The sequence below is a fragment of the Crocodylus porosus genome, unplaced genomic scaffold (assembly GCF_001723895.1).
Source record: "Crocodylus porosus isolate Cpor-Errol unplaced genomic scaffold, CroPor_comp1, whole genome shotgun sequence".
NCBI lineage: Eukaryota > Metazoa > Chordata > Crocodylia > Crocodylidae > Crocodylus > Crocodylus porosus.
The window spans coordinates 986,444-1,002,843 of record NW_017728950.1 but is presented as its reverse complement, the minus strand read 5'-3'; the positions used below and the strand labels follow the sequence as shown (position 1 = coordinate 1,002,843).

The following is a 16,400-nucleotide window of genomic DNA, read 5'->3' as shown; positions in this document are numbered from 1 at the left end:
AAGAATTTCTTTACTGTCCGAGCCCCCAAGGTCTGGAACAGCCTGCCAACAGAGGTGGTTCAAGCACCTACATTGAACACCTTCAAAAGTAAATTGGATGCTTATCTTGCTGGGATCCTGTGACCCCAGCTGATTTCCTGCCCTTCAGGTGGGGGGCTGGACTCAATGATCTTCTGAGGTCCCTTCCAGCTCTAATGTCTATGAAATCTATGAAATCTATGATTCTCAAATAGATACACCAGTGAACATTCAGACAATCAAACTTTATTGAATCTTTTCTAAGGCACAGACACCAAAAGTTATCAGTATCCTTTTAAAATCTCTTTGTAAGGAACAATGAAATATTATTGGGTCAAAGTGGAACAATAAAAGATTACCCTACTCCAGAATAACTCAATGGTAGTTGGAGCACTCACTTGAGAAGTCAGAACTGTTGGTTCAGATTCCATCAAGCAGAAGAGAAATGTCAATGTCTCTCTCTTGGATGAGTGCTCCAACCACTAGGATACTCAGTAAAAGAATGACACTATCTCTTCCTCCTGTTGCACTGTTGGACACTTGAGTCCCTGAGACTCCTACCACATTAAGCCCTGCAGCAGAGCAAGACATTCCCCTGAATCAGTTGATCCTGACAGTGATTACCCATGAGGTACACATCTAATGCTTGGCACAGTCAAGACTTAATCCTAGGAATGCCCAGATACAGGCAGCATGTAGGTCCCTTGAGGAACTGACTGGCAGAAACTTAGATGCCTACAGAATATACAATTTTACAGTCATGCAACATGCAAGAATGTCTTGTGATGCTCTATATTCTGAACTGAGGAAGCTTCAAAAGCAGAAAGACAGCATTTAGGTGCTCACATCCTTATGTGTATGTAGCCCTGAATGTACAGAAACCCATAAAGAGAATGCAAGTTCTATTAGCCTGTTCTTTTCCTGGAGCAGCTAGTCGGTCATAAAGCAACAGTCTCGAAAGACACAATACATAGCAAAATGTATTTCCCTGAATACAATATGTGCTTTTTTCCCAAAAAACAGCTGCTAGAAATTGCAATGTACAATATATGCAAGGAACATAGTAAAAATTGGGCAGAAGTGAAAGTAAAATCTGTCTGACTTGCACCGAACAGAGCACTCAGGAGGCTCAGCTACCCAGTTACTTACTATAAGATTTTTTGTCTTTGGTGTATGCAAGATCTATACGAGAAAATATGGTAACTCCTCTCACACAGGCTAAGTACAGTCAAAAAGCCTGAGGCTGAACTGATTCAATCTAGGCTGCTTTCTCTGAGCTGTGGAGGTTGAACCGATAACCATTCAGTTTTCAATTGGGAAGGCAGGGGGAGGTCTGCACTGACCCAGGCCAGTAGGTGGGGGGCGCTACAGCTCATCTCCCAGCCTGCTGGCCATTGCCAGCCCAGTCAAGTGTCCCAAACCCCTGCTGTCCCCACCACAGGGGGTTAAGGAGTAGGGTGGCCATCACAGAGGATAGTATTGATGCAAAACCAGATGGTTTTCATATTGTGTTGAGAAAAATAGAGGACACAAAGGTGTCGGGTTTTGTATCAATAGAGGACAGAGTAGCAGAAAACTGGAATGTCCTCTATGATGGTCACCCTATTAAGGAGCCCCCTGTGTCAGGTGCTGGCCCACCTTGGGGGAACCTCTCCCTCAAGAAGTTTTCCTCAGCCTGGGGTCCCCAACCCAGGCAGCCCTGGGGAAATGAGGGAAATTCCCCGCCCAACCTTCCCAGCTGCTGACTGCTTCAGCTACTGCCACAGGAGGGAGGGAGGAGAAGTCCTCCCGACCAGGTGCCTGCCCATGCAGCCCAGCATGGGGGCACTGGGGAGCCCCTGCCTTGGAGGGCTTCCCCTACCCCAGCCAAAGGTCCCCCAGCCCTGGGCAGCCCCAGGGAGCTGAGGGGAATTCTTCCTCTCCCCAACCCCAACCTCAACTCCTTGATTTAGTTGCTGCAAGTCTCAGGGATAACCCAGGCAGCAGAGGGAAATGCTTCTGCTCCCCTGCATTACTTTGGAAATCAGACTCGCAGCAGCCAAGGCAAAACCAGCCATGGAGGAGCAAGAGAATTTCTCTCTGCTCCCTAAAGCTGCCTGGGACTTGAAGAGGCTGAGGCAAACAGCTCTGCCAGGTCAGGAGGGCAAGAATTCCCCTCAGCTCCCTGGGGTTGCTCTGGCCTGGGGTGGGGGCTGCATGGGAGGACTTCTTTTCCGTCCCTCCTGTGGCAGCCGCTGAAGCAATCAGCAGCTGAGAAGGGGGAGTGGGAAGGGCTGCTGGGGTCTGAAAAGCCCTGACCAGCAGCGTTCCTTTTAAGCTGCGCAGTGTGTGCACCTGGCAGCACAGCATGAGCATGCCTGTGCAGCCGTACATGCCATGCAGCTTAGAGGGAACAGCAATCTCTTCTCTGAAATTCTTCATCCTGGCTGACCCTATACTTTAAAAAGAATCAATTCTCCTCTGACTGGATTCTAGAGTGACTTTTAGCATTAAAAACTCTCTCTATAGTTCTATTTACCCAATTTACACTATGCATAACGGCCTTTCCAAAATGCATGCGAACACCCAAAAAATCATTCAAGTCCAGAATCTTGACAGTCCCATGCAAAAAATAAAATTCTGGATTCAGTTCCCAGATCACTGTGATTGTACTGAGATGAAGCTGTCACATCAAAATTGGATACAGGTACTTGTACCTGAACAAATGGGACCATACCAATTAATCTGATGGAAGTGCACTTTCTAGATACTCTGACACCACAGTAATGACTGCAGGATATATTGCATATTAATATAAGACAACATCAGATAAAATCACATACCTATCAATTGCATTAATAATCTGTTTCTGCTTCCACAAAAGTAAAAAAAATCACTGACTGCTGGAAGAATAGGATCAGTCCTTCCAATGCAAGTTAGTAACAGTACATATAATAAAAATGTGCATTTTCCCCATTTTAAACATGTGTTATAATAATCAAACCACTTTTAGAGACAGTCTGTTTTATTAACACTAAATTAAGCGTAAAGACTTGCAAGAGCTAACACCGAATTTGCCAATTAGGTAATTGTTTAGCAGTCTTGGCTTAAGTATAAAATCTCTGGCAATACTCTTTATTTATATCACTACATGTATAAAAGTTAAAACTGTGAAGTGGGAAACTCTGAGACATCTTAAAGCCCGGTTAAAAATAGTTCATTCAAAATCAAATTTTGTTCTTCAACATTAAATGGAGTTGGTTAGTTTGCATGTAAACACCTGTTCTTTGCCACAGAGAATCTAAACTACTATATGCAATAGCCCCTACACTGTTAACAGTTAATGGAGACTACCTTTAACCAGATGGCTGAGGCCTGTTCTTTTGAAGCAAAGGAATCTTTTTTCAACCCTGTAGCCTTGAGGTTCCAAATAACAACACACAACACTCAAGACAACACTTTTTATGCAAGGTTTAATGTTCTTTATACGGGAAGGGAAGTATCTCCATTTACTAACAGGGAAATTGAAGCACAGAAGTGAAGCCTGACTGGTTAGCGCTTAAGCTGGAAGCAGGATCAGTTTTCTGATCCCAGTCCTCTGAAATGGTATTGTGTACAGCACAATAGAAGCCTTACATAGTTTCATAGTTGGTAGGGGCGGAAGGGACCTGAGCGGATCATCAAGTCCAACCCCCTGCCACGGGCAGGAAAGAATGCCGAGGTCAAACATGGCTATAGGATGTGTTATATTATTTATTCACTTTCATTTACATAAGCAATCAAAGGTTGTCAGGGAAAAAAGAGATTTTACTGAACCACTGCAAGAACATCTTGAAATCAAGTTGTGTTCTTTTTGCCTTCATGATCTACAGAGGCAATACTGCTGTCAACAACAGAAAAAGCTTTTCTCTCAATTAATGAAGATGAGACTTAGAAGAATCAGGAGGAGAAAAGTTCATTATGATAAATACATACATACATACACACACACAAACAAAGTGTGTGTGTGTGTGTGTGTGTGTGTGTGTGTGTGTACACACTGGGGTGGGCAAAATTTGGCCCATGGGCCAGAGGACCGTGGGACCAGTCTATCCGGCCCGTGGGGCCCCTAAAAAATTTAGAAAATTAATATTTGTCTGCTCTTGGTTCCTGTCAAAAATTACAGGAACCAGGAGCAGTAGGACTCAGGGGAAGTCGGGCAAGCTCCCACAACAGCAGGGTCCCCCCAGCCCCGCCCCCCAAGCCTGCACCGGTGCAGGAAACTCAAGTAAGGTGGGGGGAAGGGGAAGGCAGGGAAGGAACATGGGGAAAAGTGGTCCTCCCCTGCCCCACGGCTGGCACTCCCTGTTGCAGCCACTCACAGCCCGCATGGGGCTGTCCTGAGCAGGCACAGGCCGCCCCACATGGGCTGTGAGCAACTGCAGCAAAGGGCACCGGCCACAGGGCTGGGGAGGACTACTTTTCCCCAGCGCTCAGCACCAGCTCGTTACCTGCCATGGAGCAGGGGGTCGGGGCTGCATGCTTCCCCCTGCCTGCACCATGGGGCTGAGGGCACTGGGAGTGAGTGGGAGCATGAGGCCCACACTGGTGTCCCAGGGCCAGCTCTGGCAGGGCCCAGAGCAAGGGGGCAGGAGCACAGGGGTCCCAGCTAGCAGGGGCTCTATGGAGCTGGGCCAGCTCTACCCTCTCCCTGCTGGTGCAGCCCAGCCTGGTTCCACAGACCCCTGCCAGCCTGCACCCCGCTCTGGGCCCCACTGATGTTGGCCCTGGGACACTGGCCCCAAGACATTGGGACACTGCTCCCAAGATGGTGACCAGGGGGCAGGGCACCTGTTAAGGGATGGGGCTACCCATGTGGCTCTCAACAGCTTGCCAAAACTGGGTAAGCAGCCCTCTGCCAGAAATAATTAGCTGCCCCTAAATTATACACACATAAGTATGTGTGTGTGCATGTGTGTGTGTGTGTTTATATATACACACATATGTGTATGTATATATGTGTGTGTGCGTCTGTATTTTAGGGGTAAGCCTCAATCTGGCCAACGTACAACTTTAACTCAACTGGTTTACAAATACACTGTAAGAGTATGTACCCCTCTGAAAAAATCCAAGGCCCACTGCTCCTCCCATGCTAGACAACCTTAGGGTTGCCCAAAGGTTATAGAAATGGAAGATGAGCTAGAAAGCAAAGGAATGAGAATGATTGCTTACTACTGATGCTGGAGGCCACGGGCAGCCTGAAAACTGTCCCAAGAAAGAAAGAGCAAACATATTCTATACATTCCCTGTGGATTAGGAGGCTAGCACCTAAGCAATGCAGAAAGGGAAGAGTATGTTTGCAGGGAGTAGAAACATGGAAAGAGATGTAGAAAATGTACAAAGGGTGTGATGAGGAAGACAGGTGCACCAATGTATGGTGAGAGATGGCTTCAAGAAAAATGGACTTGGTGGGAAGGAAACCATCCAGGTAAGAAAAAATGAATTATGGAGTTACCAGAAGTCCCTGAAAACACAAAACTAAAATGAGAACAAAAGAAAGAAATGAAAAAGGCAGGAAACACATGTACAATTACTATACATGGAAGTTTTTATAACACTAGCCTTTTATTACATTGCCTTCAGAAAAAGGAAGGTTGTTAGGAAAGGATAGAGATCTGCTGATCTCCTAAGTGGAAAAGTAAGAAATCAGGTGCACTGACTGGGATGCATGCCAGGCAATTTTGAACTTTCCAGGGCCAGTACTATTACTGTAAAGTGCTTTAGAAACAATTTTTAATTACAATAAAAAGTGCTCAGCACCTTTCAAGCGTATCAGCACTCATGAAAGAACTGTATTCTTCTGTGAACTGTCATGGATTATGTAATTTGCCAGTTATGACCATGTGTTACACTGAAAAGGTGGTGCCACCACAGCTCTCTACTGCATCCTGTAAAATGCAAGCATTTTCAAACACTGCCATTTTGAAATCCATTTCTTTCCAGCCCATAACAACATTTCCAAGACTAGTGATTTAAATGGTCAAAAGAGAAAATAAGAGAAAATTATATATATTTTTTAAAAATGGGAAACATGAACCAGCAAATACCTGAGAGAGAATCAGTTGTCCATGAAACTTCTGGACAAATGTTCTTAAAAATGTAAAATACGTAGCCTCTCCTATTCTTCTTGCTAAAGATCGCAGAAGAAAATAGCCCTGAAAGAAATCATGCCAAAGACAACAATTAAACTGTTATTTAATGAAATGTTTCTAACACTGATGGCAGCTTTGACTAGAAGTCAGTTTAGCACTCTCACCTTCAAATAATGAACCTGCATGAAGATTTTTTCTGCTTTGAGGCCATGTTTGATAATAGATGCTCCAGACTCACTTGTTTCTCCTGTATTCTCTTTTTTGGGCCTAAAAAAAAAGTTGGATAAGTGAATAAATAACTGCTTCATTGCAAACTTTCAAAACATGACAGTAACTTTGCTATCTTCAGGCACTCCTCCATAGTGCATTAGTCTGTGCTACTTTGTCTGAGTTGGCAGTTAAATGTAATTATTACAAAAAGAATAAGTAAAAAGTAATCTGCATCATTTTAATGCAATTTTGTGTGTGGCTGCACAAACAACTGAGACTACATAGAAAGTCAGTGCTAAGCTGGTGTAACAGTACTCACTCTTCCCTCCCAGACATGACATCATGCTGCTTGGCATTCCATTAAGACATACTACATAGGACAGCAGTGTGACTTTATGAATAAAGGGAGGAAAAAAGGAGATATTTGAGAAGTGGGGAAAAGGGAAAAAAGAATAGTGAACTCATTACACCCAGCTACATAGTTTTACTTCTCATACCTGAGCACTGGCTTAACAGCTCACAAGACAACACCTGCAAGAATGAATAGCCTCTTTCATCTACACGTAACATACTTCACACAGTATAAACTTTAATTTTGTCTTTTCTTTGATTTGTCATTGTGTGTGCATGTTTAAAGACAAGCAACCAAAATTTTGAAAGAGACAGCCTGCCACACACAGCCTTGGGGTTTCTCATCTAGATAAACAGCACTACCCAGAACAAATTTAAATTTTAGAACTGGATCTTCAACTTCTGAAGTTCAACAGGCAAGTCAGAAATCTACATGTGTTATAGTACTTAAGAGCCCTATAAGTTTAACTATAAAGGGAAAATTAAGAAAAAATTATTCAAAAAATGGTTTTCCTCCTCTGCAAACGGTATCTCCTATATCAGACACACAGAACTGAAGAGCCCACTAATTCTCACTCCTCTCAGAATCTCTTTCCAGATGGTATCTAGCCAAGTCACCAGGTGGCTGAAAAGTACAGGACTCCCTCAGGAGTCTACCTACATACCTGTTAAATAAAACTCTTAGATTCTAAATGTGTATTTACTACTTCTGAAAAGTGCCAAACTAGCAGTTCTGGAGAGTACTTTTTCCCCCTGCTACAGTACAGCAACAGCAGAGGCAGCAGCAATATTAGCTGCTTCATGTCTTACTATCCACAGGTCTCTAAAGGATCAACACTTGGGATCAAATGTCAATACCTGTATAAACCTAGGATTCTGTGTTACAGAAGACTTTTTCTCCCTTGCACTTATATAATAGTTTGTTATTGCAGGTTTGCCCAAGAGTGCTGAGTGCGTGTGTATGTGCGTATCATATTCACATCATTAGAAAACAAACATGCAGTCTGAAATTAAATGAGAGAAAGGAAGTATATGCATCGTTTATTTTGTAATAACCTTGATAGCATCCCTTCAGTGTGCTGTATTATGCTTTTAGAGTGAAAGTCCCACTTTAAACAATAAGCAAAGAAGAAGAGGGAAAGAAAAAATACATAACTTGGGATCCGTTTCTTCAAGACATTATTTGTAGTATGGATCTCACTGTAGGTGACTGGGGGTGTCTTGTACAGACATTTAGTTTCTCCTGGGAGAGTGGCTGCTCTCCCAGAAGAAACCAAGGGTGTACAGATGTTCAAGTATTTTCAAGGAGAGTTTCTCCATAGGGAGTGAAGGTCTGGACATGCTGTGGCTTCTCTCAGAAGAGAACATAGTCTTCCAGCATTCCCTCTCTCTTCCTGCCCCCAGAAAGGCAGTCTGCAGCTTACTGTACTCTGTTGCTCCAGCAGACAGAGGAACACACACACTTCACAATCTCTTGCATCGTACTGCACGGAAACGCAGGCTGACCATGGGTAGTCAGCACCAGCCAAGCAGGCTTGCCCCATGCATTGCAGCCATCTGTCACCAGGCAAAATAAGGGAGCCTACAGATCACAATGAGATGTGTGCACACGGTCTCCCCTGGCTGTATAATGTCAGCACAGCAAGCTCTCCACTCTACAGGGCCTCAGCATTCAAATGTCTGTACATATGGTACTGTGTAAATTTCTCTACCAGAAGAACAAATCTGGAAAATTCTGCTAGATTAATTGAATGTGTACATATAGCCTGGGTGCCTGAGCTTTATGCCCACAAGATTGGGATCTTTTGAAGGGTTTTCAATAGGAAAACACATATGCGTTCTATCTCCTCATGCACAAGGACATAAAGATCAGAGCAATCAAAACCATCCCTCAGTGCCATCATGTTTTAGCAGGCTGCATGCTGAAGACTCTAAAAAACTGGGATGAAGTGGAGGTTGTTATATGAACAGTAATAAAATATCCCAAAGAATCAGAAGTATCTCAGCTAAAAGACTATGAGATACCCCAGAAGATTCTTCTGAGTACAGCTCCTAAAATATCCAGAGTACATAATTTCTTTTTACCCAGTTCCACATGGTGTTCAGGAAGAAAACAGTAATTCAAGTACCTAATCGTACTCCAAGACAACTGTAGGGATGAATTTAGGGCAAGATCTCAAAACAGTCTCTGACACATCATATAAGAAGGTTCAGATATAAGGACGTGGAGTTAATTCACTGAACTGCCTAGCTAAAGAAAAGCCATCAGGAAAGACAATCTTGAAGACAGGATGATACAGGAGGCATTCTAAAAGCAACTAAAAGAAAAGCACTATGACACTTGGAAGGGATACAACTGGCATCTCATTCAGAAGTAGGCTCTCTTACCAGGGAGTAAATATGTAATAGTTCTTTGAGAAATTTCCATGCTGTCCGGTATAAGAAGATTAACTATGATTATAAGACAGATGATTTCAGAGTTGGCAGTCAAAAACTGTGATGCCACAGCTACCATGCTCCCTCAGTAGAGCGCAGCTCTACAGTTACGCAGCAGCATAAAATAACCATGCAGACTGTGCAGTGCAGGCTGCTACTGTGTCATTATTTAGCACATTCACTTTTGGAAGTACTAAATGACAGTGCAGTAACAATGGCATAGTAGGGGCATGTGTAGACGCACCTAAAATGTTTTAAATTAGGGATGCACTTGGTAGCCATGTTGGTTTGATATAAAAAGACATAGGAAAAACTAGAACTCTTGGTTCCAAAATTATAACAATTAGTAGACCAACTGGGAAATGGCAAGAAAATTGTCCTTTTTGGAAATTTGGAAAATTTCAGAAGATGCCGAATTTTAGCTGATTTTGGATTTTAAACTTCATCGCAGAAAAACAAGAAAGATTTTTGACCTCCCTGCCTGCCATCTGACACCTCCAGGGAAGGAATTCTACCTGATCTACACATGAAAGAGCTACTCAACACAACTCACAAAGACTTTCTCATGGACCCAGAGGACAGTCTTCCAACTTCAGCTCTCTCTGTGCAAAAATGAAGTTTATTTCCTACCTATGGGGACTCTTCACCATCTTGTACCATCTATACTTTTCCCAGAGCCTGATGAAGGGACTTTGATCCCAAAAGCTTGCAAAAAAGGACAATTTTCTTGCGATTTCCTAGTTGGTCTAATAAAAGGTATCATTTGGGAACCAAGAGTTCTGGTTTTTTGTACGTTAAATTAGGGATGCACTGATAAAGATTTTCTTGACCAATATCTATTTTTAACTAACCGTATCAGCCGATGCCGATTTGATAACCCATTTGCTCCAGTTAAATCAGTAGGGCAGGGAGCAGAACAGAGTCATTGGTGCCTTGACCAGGGTGCATGTGGGTGGAGGGGTGGCCCCCAGGCATGGGGGGACATGTACCTCCCCAGATTTGTGCACAAAGCAAATGCAGGCTGCTTCTTACGGTGGACTCAGGGCTCTCTGCTCTGCTGCCTTTCCCTTGGGAGCCCTGTGCTGACTACACACTCCCTGCCCCTCTGGCAGCAGTCAGGGTGGCAAGTTGTGCCTCCCACTGCCAAGTGGGCAGGGGACACATAGCCAGTGAAGGGCTCCTGAGGCAAAGGCAGCAGAGTAGAGAGCCCCAAGCATAAAGTGGACAGCCTGCATCTGCCCTCACTCCACTCCACTCCACTCCACTCCACTGGCTCGGGGATTTCTGCTCTGCTGCCTTTGTCCTGGGAGCCCTGTGCTGGCCACATGCCCCCTGCCTGCCTGGCAGTGGGAGGCACAACTCACTGCCTCCACTGCTGCTGGGTGGGCAGATATGGTGCAGATATGGCATGGGGCTCTCAGGGCAAATGCAGCAGACCAGAGAATCCCAAGCCCACAGGAAGCAGCTTGCATCCACCCCATGCACAAATCTGGGGGGGGCACATGCCTCCCTCACAGGATACATGCACTGGCAAGGAGCTGCCACTCCCTGCATCACCCCCCCCATTCCCTCTGGACAAGCTGCCCATGACTCCATCCCACTCCCCGCTCTGGCCCTGGGGTCCCATGCACCGCCCTGGCTAGGCAGCACCCCCAGTCCCTGCCCCACTCCCTCCCTCACCATAGGGGTCTCAATCTGCCCACCACAGCCCTTCACTCCCCCATGCCCCTTCCCCTCTATAGACGTACCTGCAGGGAGCTGCTCTCCACTGCCCAGCTGTGTTCCTGGCCACATGCATGCATGCAGCCAGGCACATAAACATGGAGCCCCCTGTGTCTCGATCTCAAGCAGGACTCCTTGCAAGCTAGAATGCTGCCCACCTGCAAGGGGAAACCTGCCATTTTCTGAGGGAACTCAGACATCCAGGGGCTCTGGCCCCATGGGGGAGTGGGAACTCCGGTGTCCAGGGCCCTGGCCAGAAGGCATAATTATGGGTAAATATTACTGGCTACAACAGCCAAAAAAAGCCAATAGTTGATAAATGTATATTTCCCTTTTATTGGTGCCAATCCGACAGGCAACCAATATATTAGTGCCTTTATTATTGTATACCTCTATTTTAAATCCAACATGCAGTCAAGGTTCTTCAACATTAGAGTCTCTAGACTGTATTGGGTAGTCTAGATCTGGATCTGTGATATCAGATCCAGGCACTCTGAAAACTGGCTGGGGGGTTGAATAATTATCTACAAAACATATTAAATAGACTGATTCAGTAAAACTGAGTGTGGCTCTCCCTTGACAGATCTCAGATATACAAATGAAAAATCAGGGAAACTGTTGGAAAAAACACAAAGGGAGTCTTGATTCTATGCCAGAAAGCATCCATCTAGTAATATGCCCATGCTCACTCCATTGGAGAGAAAAAGTTCTGATTCTCTGTTTTGACTTGTCTTTGCTGGTAAACTGGCCCACCAATCATTACTTTCACGGTGACCACTCATGGTTGAGCAACTCTCCATTAAATAGTTGGCAAAAATACCAGGTTCATAATATTTTAGCTTTTTGGTAGAAGGATTATGAGTTCACATCTCCTTGTATGTTCCTGTAGTACATTGCCATTGCACTGAATGCCAAAACCTAGTCTATGGAATTTCTTAGAATAAGAAGGGGTGACACACAAGCAGGCCTGTAACTCAGAAGGCCATCATGTTTATAGGAAGATTCGTGCCATCCAGGTCCCTTCTATCTGGCAACGGTTCAGATGGATTTTGACCTGTTCCTGAAAAAAGCCTAGTGAATTTTTCTCAGCAAATCACTTATTTGGTGAAAAACAGTTTCAGAACAGTCACAACATCATTCAAAATTCTGGGTCAAATTCAATTAACAGTTTTGGCAAAAATAAATAAATAAAAATTAAAGGATTTTGGAAATGCTGAAAATGCTAAGACATTTCTAGAGTGAAATATTTTAATTGCAGGCTAGATTCAGAAGTAATCTTAGGTGCCTATAACAAACCAAGGAAGAGAAGGTGTAGGTAGTGTTGGTGCTGCTGCCATGTCCCCCTCTTCTCCTCTACAGCCCAGTGATTATGACGCTCTCCTGGAACACACTGTATATAAGAGGTCCAAATTTCCTCCTTGCTTGATTTGGAGCAGGGACCTGAACTTAGGTCTCCCATCTCTCAGAAGAGTGCCCTTACCATTAAGTAACAAGTGGTCTATCACTCCCATTGAATCTATTTAAGTTTGCATAAAGTACATATACACTGGAGAAGTTCTTGTCCTCACCCTAGTGAATACACTAACAGGTCCACTCCCTCTTGGGCCCGATGAATATTTAAGTATTTATATATTGCTGTGTTAATATATAAATGGTGAACCTGATGGTGTTTAACACTGAAAAATGCAAGGTTCTCCACCTTGGGAGGAAAAACCTGCAGCATGCTTATAGGCTCGGCAGTACTACACTGGTTAGCACTACGGATGAAAGGGACTTGGGGGTCATGACTGACCACAAGATGAACATGAGCCTTCAATGTGATGCTGCGGCTAGTAAAGCGAGCAAAACGCTGGCTTGCATCCATAGATGCTTCTCAAGCAAATCCGAGGACATCATTCTCCCGTTGTACTCGTCATAGGCGACTCCATCCTGAGAGGTACAAAGGGCCCCATCTGTTGCCAGGATCCCTTGACACGCGAGGTCTCCTGTCTGCCCAGAACAAGGATTCAGGATGTGATGGAAATGATCCCGGCCATTATCTGGCCCACTGATTACTACCTCATGGTACTAATTCATGTGGGCACTAATGATGCAGCCAGTGATCATCTGATGAAAGACTACCATGCTCTGGGGGGCAAGTTGAAGGGGACAGGGGCACAGGTGGTCTTCTCATCTGTCCTTCCAGTGAGCAGACGTGGACAACGCCATGAGACCTGCATCAGAGAGGTCAACTTGCACCTTCGGGAAATGTCCTGAGGCAGGCTTCGGCTTCTTGGACCATGACCCATATTTCAAGACGAGAGACATGTTCAGGTGGGATGGGCTTCACCTCTCCCCCAAAGGTAAGCATGTGTTCTCTTTCAGGTTGGCTGATCTTCTCCGGCAGACTTTAAACTAGGCTCGTTGGGGGAAGGGGAGGACGAGGTCGGAGGGAGCCTTGGAACACCAAACCAAGTGTCGCCCACAAGAACAGCCCAGCCAAGATTGACGGCGAGCACAAGAAATACCCAGGTAAGAGACCTGAATAGTGCTGGAATTAGGGGGGAAGTAGTATGGGGAATAAGCAGGAGGAATTTGCCCTCCTGCTAGCTAACATAAACCCAGACATAGTGGGGCTCACATGGTGGGATCCAACACATGACTGGGCGGTGAACGTCAGGGGCTACAGGCTGTACAGGAGGGATAGAACAGGGAGGAAAGGTGGGGATGTGGCACTCTATGTCAAAGAACAATTCACATCCTCAACGAGCAGCACTGGGTCAGAGGAGGGGCAGACTGAAGTGCTCTGTGTCAGAATACAAGGGGGTCGGGAAAAATGGACTTAACGGTGGGGTCTACTACAGACTACCCAACCAAAAAGAAGAGCTAGACCGGGAATTCTCAGGTCAGCTCGCAATGGCAGTTAAGTCAAAGGATGTGGTCATCATGGGTGACCTAAACAATCCAGACATTTGCTGGGAAGAGCGGTCAGCCAGGACTGACTGCTCACGTAGGTTCCTATCCGTGTTACAGGACCTCCATCTAACCCAGGAAGTGCACAGTCCCACCAGGGGAAATGCCTTGTTAGACCTGGTCCTGGCCACAAGCAATGACCTGGTGAGGGGACTGTGGGTGCTCAATCACCTGGATGATAGCGATCATCACCTATTGGAATTCACCATCCAGCACGTGGCAAAGGCCTGCAGCAAGACAGCAGCCCTGAACTTCAGGAAGGCAGATTTCATTGAACTAAGGAGACTAGTCAAGAAGGCACTGAGGTCCCAGAGGGGTGGGGAGTTGGAGGTCCAAGAAGAGTAGTCATTCCTGAAGGAGACGATCCTCCAAGCCCAAAGGGTGGCAATCCCAACATGGATAAAAGGGGGAAAAAGTGCTCAAAAGCACCCATGGCTCATAAAAGCATCCAAGAATGTCTCAAAGCTAAGAAGGAGGCATACGCCCAAAGAAAGGGAGGGGCCATCACCAGGGAGGACTATACCTACGTTGCTCGGAATTGTAGGGGGGCAGTCAGGAAGGCCAAGGTGGAGATGGAACTGGGACTAGCAACAAGGATCAAGGATAACAAGAAATCCTTTTTTAAATATATGGAGGATTAAAAGAAGGTTCCAGGTAATGTGGGGCCTCTGCAAGACACGCGTGGAAATCTAGTGGTCTCACCAGATGACAAAGCTAACCTATTTAACAATTTCTTTGCCTCCATTTTTCTGAGCAGGGACCAGGTCATCCCCCCCCCACTGGGATCCTCGACGGACCCAGGGGAGACACTGCCAGGCCCAGGGTCAGTGAGGACCTAGTCAGGGAACTTCTGGTGGGTCTAGACATGTTCAAATCACCAGATCCTGATGATCTCCATCCCAGACTGCTGAGGGAATTAGCAGAGGTCATTGCAGGACCCCTGGCATGGCTTTACGAGCACTCGTGGTGCTCTGGCGAGGTGCCAGAGGATTGGAAAAGAGCCAATGTGGTCCCCATTTTCAAAAAAGGAAGGAAGGAGGACCCAGGAAATTATAGGCCTGTTAGTCTTACCTCGGTCCTGAGGAAGCTCTTTGAGAAAATTATACAGGTGCACATCTGCAAGGGGCAAGCAGGGGAGTGCATGCTTAGGGGCAACTAGCATGGGTTCATTACAGGCAGATCCTGTCAGACCAACCTGGTGGCCTTCTATGACCAGGTCACAAAATCCTTGGACACAGGTGTCACAGTGGACATAGTCTTTCTGGACTTTAGGAAGGCCTTTGACACCGTCTCTCACCTCATTCTTGTTAAAAAATTAGGAGATTGTGGTGTCGATGCCTACACAGTCAGGTGGGTCACCAACTGGAGGGTTGCACCCAGAGAGTGGTTGTGGTCGAGTCATTTTTGGCCTGGAGGGATGTGGGCAGTGGGGTCCTTGGGCCCGCACTTTTCACCATCTTCATCAGCGACTTGGACGAGGGGGTGAAAAGCACCTTGTTCAAATTCACAGATGACACTAAGATGTGGGGAGAAGTGGGCACGCTAGAAGGGAGGGACAGGCTGCAATTGGATCTGGACAGGTAACAGAGGTGGGCGGATGAGAATAAGATGGGATTCAATACTGACAAGTGCACAGTACTGCACCTGGGGAGGAAGAACCAGCAACATACCTACAGGCCGGGGAACTCCCTCCTTGTCAGCACAGAGGCAGAAAAGGATCTTGGAGTCATTATAGACTCTAAGATAAACATGGGCCACCAATGTGCGGACGCAGTCAGGAAGGCTAACCGCACCTTGTCATGCATCCACATATCCATCACAAGCAGGTCCAAGAAGGTGATTCTCCCCCTCTATATGACATTGGTCAGGCTTCAGTTGGAGTACTGCATCCTGTTCTGGGCACTGCACTTCAGGAGGGATGTGGATGACATTGAGAGGGTCCAGAGGAGGGCCACTCGCATGATCAGCGGGCAGCAGGGCAGGCCCTACGAGGCGAGGCTATGAGACCTGAACCTGTTTAGCCTCCACAAGAGAAGGCTGAGAGGGGATCCAGTGGCTGTTTATAAACTGGCCAAGGGAGACCAGCAGGCAATGGGAGAGGCCCTGTTCCCCGCAAGCATTACTGGGAGTAACAAGGAATAACAGCCATAAGTTGACGGAGAGTAGACTCAGGCTAGATATCAGGAGGCGCTACTTCACAGGGCGGCTAGGATCTGGAACCAACTTCCAAGGGAAGTGTGCTCACTCCTACCCTGGGGGTCTTCAAAAGGAGGCTAGATGGACAACTTGCCAGGGTCGTTTTACCCCAGCATTCTTTCCTGCCCAGGGCAGGGGGTCGGACTTGATGATCTGCTCACATCCCTTCCGACCCTACCTACTATGAAACTATATCAAAAGGTTTTATTAGGTGGAAAACCTTGATAATCAGACATGCAGCGTTATAAAGAGGTAGAAGAGGACAAGCTTTCTTTTGAAAATGTCTAAAAGGTGCTTTGAGGAGGGCTTTGGCTTCCTCAGCCATGACTGGCACATCACGATGAGAGACATGCTGTGATGGGATGGGCTCCACCTTTCCCCTAAAGGTAAGCGTGTGTTCTCTTC

General features: G+C 46.0%; 1 protein-coding gene across 3 annotated transcripts in view; it reads right to left on the bottom strand.

Moving 5' to 3' along the window:
* The window catches only part of CUNH9orf3 (chromosome unknown C9orf3 homolog), a 326,108-nt gene that overhangs the window by 160,618 nt on the left and 149,090 nt on the right, over window positions 1-16,400 (bottom strand). For all 3 annotated transcript variants that reach the window (XM_019554787.1, XM_019554789.1, XM_019554788.1), the window contains exons 8-9: window positions 6,293-6,395; window positions 6,084-6,191 (exon numbers count right to left, since the gene is read on the bottom strand). In XM_019554787.1, coding sequence (XP_019410332.1) covers window positions 6,084-6,191; window positions 6,293-6,395 — 211 coding nt within the window. The remainder of the gene's footprint in view (window positions 1-6,083; window positions 6,192-6,292; window positions 6,396-16,400) is intronic.